The sequence below is a fragment of the Apteryx mantelli genome, unplaced genomic scaffold, assembly GCF_036417845.1.
Source record: "Apteryx mantelli isolate bAptMan1 unplaced genomic scaffold, bAptMan1.hap1 HAP1_SCAFFOLD_20, whole genome shotgun sequence".
NCBI lineage: Eukaryota > Metazoa > Chordata > Aves > Apterygiformes > Apterygidae > Apteryx > Apteryx mantelli.
In genome coordinates, this window is record NW_027118553.1 from 5,168,948 (window position 1) to 5,178,151 (window position 9,204).

The 9,204-nt window shown below is 48.5% G+C and overlaps 1 protein-coding gene across 1 annotated transcript; it reads right to left on the bottom strand.

The window, feature by feature from the left end:
- Window positions 1–7,719: 7,719 nt before the first annotated feature.
- Window positions 7,720–8,637, bottom strand: LOC136995991 (olfactory receptor 14A16-like; the record flags this gene model as incomplete). The annotated part of the gene is made up of 1 exon (XM_067316986.1): window positions 7,720–8,637. A coding segment is annotated over one exon (918 nt), but the record flags the coding sequence as incomplete, so codon positions are not given.
- Window positions 8,638–9,204: the final 567 nt, after the last annotated feature.

The window sequence follows — 9,204 nt, forward strand, 5'->3', positions numbered from 1 at the left end:
AACGCAGGCATGGCGACAGGGCCTTTTTTCGCGGCAATTCCCTGAGCACGTTCTTGGCTCCAGCTTGGGAAGAAGAGCCCAGCCTTCAGGCACAGTACTAAGGAGATCCCCTTTTATTACAGTGATGCTTCTTGGGAGGCCAGCTCTGACACAGTGATCAGCAGCTTTGCAGAAGGCCTCTGGGTCAGACAGAGGGGCTTTGTGCCTCTGGAGAAGTGGGAGGAATTCAAACACTTGTGTACAAACATGACTGTCACAGACAGAATGTGCAGTGCACGGGAGCTGCTGGAGATAAACTGAGAATTGCTTGTGAGGAGAGATGGGCAGCTCATTGCTGCTGAACTAGTACCAGCTGAATCAGCTTCCTCACTGCCTCCTGGAGCTCCTTGTTCCTCATGCTGTAGATGAGAGGGTTCACTGTTGGAGGCACCACCGAGTACAGAACAGCCACCACCAGATCCAGAGCTGGGGAGGAGAGGGAGGGGGGGCTTCAGGTAAGCAAAAAATGCAGTGATGATGAAGAGGTAGACCACAGCCAGGTGAGGCAGGCACATGGAAAAGGCTTTGTGTCGTCCCTGCTCAGAGGGGATCCTCAGCACAACTGAGCACAATCTGCACATAGGACAGCACTGTCACGCTACGAAGGTTCGATAGTAATGAATGAGACAGTAACGTAATAAAAAACATGTTTATTTTCTCATGCAAGCTCTTGGATTAGTAACACACATTAAAATAATGCGATTACTAATTTAGAAAGGATAACCCCAAACCGTCGATTACTGCACTATTAATTGGAAGCACTGCTTATCCCGACTTGAAAGCTTTCTTGTTCACTCTCCTAGTGAGAGGATTCTCAACCTGAAGGAGTTACTTTAACCCAGCGTCCCCGGAAAAGGGGAGGGGGGGGAAATACTCGTGGTCCAGCCAGAGAGGATGGTCAGGTCCCGTTCCCGTCCCTGCTCAAACTCTCCTAGCTGCCAAGTCTCTTTTTATACGGCTGGGGCTCTGGGCAAGCACTGCTTTTGCTGACCTCTGCGAGTTTCACAATCACAGGTCTGTTTGTTTGTCTGCTTGGGAGGACCCTGCTAGCGAGGCAAGACCACAGCACCACTGTATCGCTTCTCCCCTCCCTGTGGCTCCATGCAGATTCCCCGGCCTTGTCAGGCAGCAGAGTTCTTTAGTACTGTTAGCTCTTCACTCGCCCGTCAGTCCACCCCGTGACCAGAGTCACAGCCGTACACTCCCCCTTTTTTTGCCCCTCAGGGACAATCTTGGGTTTGGTCTTGTTCTTGCAATGGCAAGTAGCCTGTGTCTACAGCATTTACCTTAGCAAAGATTGTGTGTAATATTAAAGCTTTCAAGCAGACAAAAGCAATGCATATAATGATTATCATGAGTACAACTGTTATGACAGTTTGTAAGCCCAACGCGAGCCAAGTTGATATGGACAGTCCGAAATTTTGGAAAAATATTTGCAGCCAATTAAACCCATTATCATTATGCTGTTTAATGTACAAGGCTAGGCGTTTAAGGTTGGTGATCTCCCCTTCAATCAGGGTCAAATGGTTGCTCAGGTTGAAGCAGCACATGCCTTTGAATTCTTCACATCCGTGGTTGCGTCGTAAAAGAAGATAGTCGACTGCTGCTCTGTTTTCTAACACACCGGCACGCAGGGCTTGCACATCTCTAAGCACTGCTGATAGGGCAACAGAAGTAGCATTGATAGTCTTAGCTAAAGAACATGCGATTCTTTTTATAGCTTGATAGTTCATAGCAATTCCCACCCCAGGTGTAAGGAATGCTGCGGCTGAGATTTGTGATGCTAAGAATAAGATTACTTCTGAATTACATTCAGGGTTGAGGGATGAGGCCTCCCTCCTCTTTCGTGTTTGATTCCCAGCTGTTTCCTTTATCTCTTGTTTGATTGGCATATAGACACTCAAGCAACCGAGGGTACAGGGGCCACCAGTAGCATTGGCTGGAATGTAGGAGTAAGTTTTTACCCCGCATAGCCAAAATATTCCTGTAGGGAACACTATATGTGTATAGTTAAAGGTTACACTGGTTGTTTGATTATATTTAAGAGAAGGCCCATCTTTTGTAAAGTTATGGCATGCTTGGGTTTTGCTGGTACAATTTACCATCACAGCACACTCAACCGCAGGAAACATTCCTTTCACCTTAATTTCTATTGTTGTTTCATCATACTGTGTTGTGGCAGAACCCCATCGAGACATCTGACTAAACGTATTGGTTATGTTGAAATTTGCTAGTATTGACTTGTTTTGCACGGTTTCCAGGGGTATAGGCAACCCAGTAGTGCAAGTGGTGTGAATTTGGGCCACCAAAGTTCCTCCTTCCAGACAAAAGTGAGTAGTATTTAGTATTTCCCTAGCTAACTTTTTCCAAATATTGATGTTGCTGCCCCATTGTTTTAAGATCAATGTTGTCACGAAGGCCATCTGGAGTAGGAACACGAGTCTCTGCATGGTATCCTATAAGAGAACACATTTAGATTTTCCTCAAGGCAGGGTGCCTTGGAATAAGTTGTTAATAATCAGGAATTATCCACTGAGAACTGATTCTATGGGTTTTTCCCGTGGCATCAAAGCGCTTCCCATGCATGGGGTTAAAAGGCCTGGGTTCTGGGACTACCGAATGTTCCCCTTCGATTATTAAGTAGATGCACAGCATGGTTAATGCGTAGGTCCCAATTCGCTTCTTCTACTTGAGCATGTCTTTTAAGTAAGCCATTGGCCCATTCCACCATCCCATTTGCTTAGGGATAGTAGGGGGTGTGGAACGTCCAACTAATCCCTTCTTGTGTTGCCCAGTCCTGTACTACGCGGGCTGTAAAGTGAGTCCCATTATCGCTTTGTATTTCCTTTGGTACCGGTAATACACTGAACCATTCCTGTAATACCTTAATGGTAGTTTCTCCATTCGCAGTTCTGACGGCTGTCGCTCGGAGGAGACGGGAGACCACCTCGACTCCCACTAATATGTATTTTCTCCCACTCGATAGCTTAAGAGGTCCTATATAATCAATCTGCCAGGGTTGCCATAATTGCTTTTTATCACCGATATGTAGTGGAGCTTGCTGTTCTGGATGATCCCTTTTTAATCTTAGTTGGCATTGAGGACAGGCTGTTATGCTTCGTCGTGCAGTTGTTATATCTATGGGCCATCCTCGGGCTATACTTTCTTTTACTAAATCCTTTTCCCCTGAATGTCCTCACTGTATATGTAGCTATTCTCCTATTCGGTCCCACTCTATTTCATTTACTGTCACTCCTCTTACCCTCGACAACTTGTCAACTATCCCGTTCCATTTAGCTGCCAGACTTCCGTCTGAGCTGTGGGCTTTCACCCACCCTATTGCAATAGACCGTTTCCTTCCTTCTTCCAACAACTCTTCCCAGTCTGCTTGCTGCCATACTGGGCACCTATTTATTTGTCATTTATTACATTCCCAGAATCCTATCCAGTCTGTGGCCCCCTTGAATACTGCATATGAATCGGTATACACTGTTGTCACTCCATTTCTTATGGCAAGTCGGACAGCCTTGAGTTCTCCTTACTTGGGCGCTGCCATCGCCTTCTTCTATTATTGTATGGCCCATGCTTATTTCCAATGCAACTGCTTTGTATTGCCACCCTGTGGCTGTTCTATGTGAAGAGGCATCGGTGAACCGTACCCCATGTAAGTCGGACTTTTCAGTGAGTGGTTCAGCTACTGCAATGGGAGATTTTGGGTAGCCTGGTATTGTTTCTGGTACAAGGCTAGTTAGGGGTAATTGGTATTTGGTTATTTTTACTGGTCCCTCTTCTATTTCCAGGCTATCTTGGATTCCTGATAGATGGCATACCATTTACGAACTGTTTGTCTCTGGGCTATACCTTCAGGGGGTGGTGTTCCTCGTTTCACAGCATCTAAAATGTGGAAGGGCCCCCTTAGGACTACTTTCTGTTGGGTCGCTATTTTTTCGGTGGCCTTCACAGCCCTTACCATGGCTAAGATTCCCTTTTCCCATTCACTATATCTTTGTTCTGCCTCCTTGAAAGCAGTGGATTCAAATAAAATTGGCCATTTAGGTTCATTGGTTGGTGATTGGAAGATGGCACAATAAGTTGCATGTGTGCTAAACTCCCACTCTCCATCAAGAGGGTTACTAGGATGCACGGGACCTAGCCTTTGATGTTGATTCATTGCTTGCATTATTTGCATTAATGCTTGTTCGTGGGTGTTGTCCCATTCCCATTTGCTATTCTTTCGCATAGGTTATAAAGAGGTCTGGCGATTATCGAGAATCCTGGGACATGCTTTCTCCAATATCCCAACGTACCCATAACCTGTTGCAATTCCTTTTTACAAGTTGGGTTTTTGGATTTTTCTAAAGTCTTGAGCACTCTTTCAGGGATTGCTTCTGCTCCTGCTATCCATTTGGCACCTAGGAAGGTCACTGTTTGGGCAGGTCCTTGACATTTCTCTTGCGGTATTTTTAGCCCTATCTCAGTCAGTTTTTCCCAAATTAAGTGGGCTGTCTCACTGCCTCCTTGTCAGGCTCCCCTATTATTATATCATCTATGTATTGATAGACTTTTACTCCAGGGGCTGTACCGAGCGAATCTAAAACTTTTGCTAACGCATTGTGAGTGATGGTGGGGGAGTGTTTGTATCCCTGGGGCAGCCGAGTGAAGGTATATTGAATGCCGTCCCAGGTGAAAGCAAATTTGTCTTTGTCTTCTTTTATTATCGGGACCATAAAGAACATATCTTTTACATCTAGTGTGGCCATCCAGGGGTGAGCCACAGTTCTAAGCTGGTTCACCAGTTCTGCTATATTGGGGACTGCAGCCACGAGGGGAGTGGTATTAGCATTTAGTCGGCGATAATCTACTGTTAATCGCCATTCTCCATTTGGTTTTTTGACAGGCCACACCGGAGAATTATAGGGGGAATGGGTACGCTCTGTAATCCCTTGCTTTTCTAGGTCTCTAATGACTTTACCTATCCCAGATCGTGCAGCAGATGCTAAAGGGTATTGTTTAACATTAGTTATCTTACTCAGTTTCTGTTTCTGTAGGTTGCCTGCAGTATTTCTCTTGCAGTTTTCCCATCTTGTCTCCTGAGTAAGGGGTAGTTCTAACTGTGGTTCTAGCATTACCCCCATGGGGTCCTGTTGCGGTTTCAGTTTTTACAACCGGCCCCACATCCAGAGGTGAGAGTTCTGGAGGGTACAAATCACCATCATCCTCTGAACTACTGCTGTTTCCCCATATATCTCTGTCCCAATTGTCTGGGTCCTCCACCAACATCTTTCTAATCTGAGCTGCTGTGAGGGGCTTCCTTGCTGTCGAAAGGATGAGTTCTAACTTGTTTTGTAATTTCTGATTTCTCTCTATCTCTAATTTCAATTCTCTTTCAAGATCTACACACTCCTGCACCTTTTCTTGTAACTGTTCCTTAGTTTTTCGATGGGTCCGATTGGCTTGTTGGGCTGCTAGTAAAGAGGCCCCTAAGATGGCACATATAGCACCTTTTCCTTTCCCATCTCTTTGGTTGCCTCTGATTTCTTCTGTCTTACACATGACAGAGGCTTCATTCTCCCAATTATCATTTGCCCAGGCAATCCCAGAGCTTGAGGGTCCACACCCGTGTCTCCTCAATAACTCACGCAGCAACATAGTTCAGTATGATCCCAGAGCATGGTGTCTGCTAAAATCCGCATGGGGAACAGCCTGGGCTGGGCAGAGGCTGGGTGCTCAGATCCCCCAGATAGTCATTTAGGTAGTAAATTGATAGTCATTCAATAATAACCCAGCCCTTTTCATCTCCGAGGTCTCTGGTGCCAGCGTCACCTCAACCCACTCCCGAAAGGCTTCAGCACAGTCCTGGAGGGAGCTGGAGCTGCCTCAGGCCCTGGGACAGTCTGGCAGCAGGAGGGTTTGACACGGACACAGCAGCAGCGGTGCCGGGAGCAGGAGGAGGAGCAGGGAATTTGGGCAAAGACCCCTGTCCTCAGCTGCAAAGCCAGGGTGCTGGATGGGTGATGCCTCTGTGGCTGGCCGGACTCCAGGTGCAGGGTGGATGTCAGTTCAAGGGTAGGAGTACCATGATTTTCACGGGTTTCAGTGCAGCTTTGACTGTGGGGAAGGCAAGAGGGCAGAGCCAGGCACATGCAACTGCAAAGGCTGGGGGTGGAAATGGCAGCATGGGACTGGTGAAGGACCTCCCTCTCCTCCCCATGGGGAAGAGAGTCCCCAGGAGATGCTGGACTATGCTGACCCCAGGACATTAGCAATGGCAGGAGATGTGTCTGGGTGTGCACTAGCTCCAGCCTGTGGTGTTTCACTGAGGGTGCAGGAATCACCCTCCAGTGCCCCTTCCCTGCACCTCCTGGGTCCCCACTGCCTCTCCAGGCATTGCAGAGCCCTCCTTTCCCCATGTGTACCTGGATTTAGTGATCTACCTTCTGGTTACTCCACCGTGGAACATCCCTCATTTTGTGATGCTCCACTCACTGCCCACCCCAGGCACATGCTCTACCTGGAGATCCCCTGAACTCTCCTGGGGGCTCCAACTCCCCTCCAGAGGATGGACATCTCTCATCAGCACTATCACCTGTGGGACAGCCCTGGGCAGGTAACTCAGAGACCGTTCACCATCTCCACTGGCACTGGTCACTGAGAGATGAGCCCTGAATCCAGCCCTCAGTCCCTAACAGATCACGCAGAGACTCTGAGCTCATCTCCCAGAGCCCATGGAGTAGCCAAGTAGAACACCAGGCCCCTAAGTCATGCCATCCCTAAAGCATAATTTTGACTCCATCTTCTGAAGAAAGGCCAGACTTCAGGCACGTCACAAGGGAGATCCCCTTTTATTATGGAAATGTTATTCTGGAGGCCAGGTCTGGCATAAGGGTGCCCAGTGCCTGATCCTGCCTATGCTCACAGAAAAGTACCACTACCATGTTATGAGAGCACTGATGCCATATAAACACATGAGAGCACAGCAGGACAGTGTGAAAGTGAGGAGAGCAGCCCTGAAATGAGAAACTCCTGCTGCTCTTGGTGGATATGTCTCCAGGAAATCTGCAGCCCCAAGTGAAGGCTGCAGTGAGGAAATGCCTGCTGTGGTAGCGAGGGCATGGTCCTGAGGAGCAGAGGGTCTCTCCCCACAGGCTGCGTCCAGACTCTCCTCACCTCTACTCCTGCTCCACTGTGTGTGTCAGAGCTCTGTAGAGGGAAGGGACCAGCCACGGTGACACCTGGCTGCCACCCTTGCAGAAGAGGAGTGTGAGATCACACCCTAACTGTGGCCAGGGGAGTCGAGCTCTCCTAATGGACATGGGACGCATGGTGTCACCCCTCCTGTACTCATCCAAGCCTGACTCTGTCCCCCTGAGCTCCCTTGGTGTCAGCACCAAAAGACACACTGCAAAGGGAAACTCTCCTCATTGCACTGAAGGCATCCAAGGAGCTCAGACTAGTGGGCTCGGAGGTTCCCCCATCTCTGCTGATGAAGAAGGAAGCCTGGCTTCCTCCTTCAACATGGTCTCTGGGTCAAATTCAAATGAGAGAGAAGTGGCACAAAACATTTTTTTTTTTTTTTACTTTTTACAAGAATGTACTAGAGAAAAGTAAGAAAATAAATGAACAACACAGAGTCTTGATGCTGGATACTGTGTGAATGATGAGTGGCTGCGCATGGGATGGTTATTGGTGCTGACATTGTACCCATTCAACCAGTTTTCTCAGGGCATCCTTGAGCTCCTTGTTCCTCATGCTGTAGATGAGGGGGTTCACTGTTGGAGGCACCACCGAGTACAGAACAGCCACCACCAGATTCAGAGCTGGGGAGGAGAAGGAGGGGGGCTTCAGGTAGGCAAAAGATGAAGTACTGACAAACAGGGAGACCACAGCCAGGTGAGGGAGGCACATGGAAAAGGCTTTGTGCCTGCCCTGCTCAGAGGGGATCCTCAGCACAGCAGTGAAGATCTGCACGTAGGACAGCACAATGAAGATGAAACACCCAAAGTCTAAACAGGCAGTAACCGCAATAAGCCCAACTTCCCTGAGGTAGGAGTCTGAGCAGGAGAGCTTGAGGATCTGTGGGATTTCACAGAAGAACTGGTCCACTGTGTTGCCTTGGCAGAGTGGTATTGAAAAGGTGTTAGCAGTGTTCAGCACAGCACTGAGAAAACCACTGGCCCAGGCAGCTGCTGCCATTTTAACACAAGCTCTGCCACCCATGATCGTCCCATAGCGCAGCGGTCTGCAGATGGCAATGTAGCGGTCATAGGCCATGACAGTGAGAAGGGAATACTCAGCCAAAGCGAAAAAGACAAAGAGAAAGATGTGGGCAGCACATCCCAAGTAGGAAATGGCCCTGGTGTTCCAGAGGGAATTGGTCATGGATTTGGGGACTGTGGTGGAGATGGAGCCAAGGTCGAGGAGGGAGAGGTTGAGGAGGAAGAAGTACATGGGGGTGTGGAGGCGGTGGTCACAGGCTATGGCTGTGATGATAAGGCCATTACCCAGGAGGGCAGCCAGGTAGATGCCCAGGAAGAGCGAGAAGTGCAAGAGCTGCAGCTCCCGTGTATCTGCAAATGCCAGGAGGAGGAACTCATTGAGGGAGCTGCTGTTGGACATTTTGCTATCTCTGGGCATGGGGGACTGTTGAAAGAAAAAAGAAATTGAGAAGTTAGGAGAGACTTTTCAAGTAAAAAATCCCCCAAATGTTCCAGTTCTCCTGCAACCCCCCCACTTTGCCTCTCTCTTTACGGAGAGGATCTGTGCGCAGCTCCCTTGCTTGAACTCCACTTTGCACTGGCGGAGTGTGTTACAAGGAGCAGGGACTTCTGCCCATGAGCTCCACAGGAGTCAGTCCGGCTGTAGAGTGGTGGCATACATGGGAATGGGGGTCACTAGCTCTGACAGTCACAGTTCCTCTCAGGTGAAATCCACTGGGCATGTGGAAGGGCTTTTCAGCATCTGCACCACCACTTCTAAAGAATGAGGGTTGAGGAACAGAGTTTGGGGGATTTTTTAACAGTGTTTATTTTCTTTGAGATGCCCCTGTCACCCCTGGGGAGTGATCCTCAAAGGCAGCAATTCTCAGCATTTCAATGGTGAATCCGGAGAAAAATGGATTCCGTGTCGCTTGGTGCAGAGTGAGGACAGCTTGTCTGTCTATTAGCC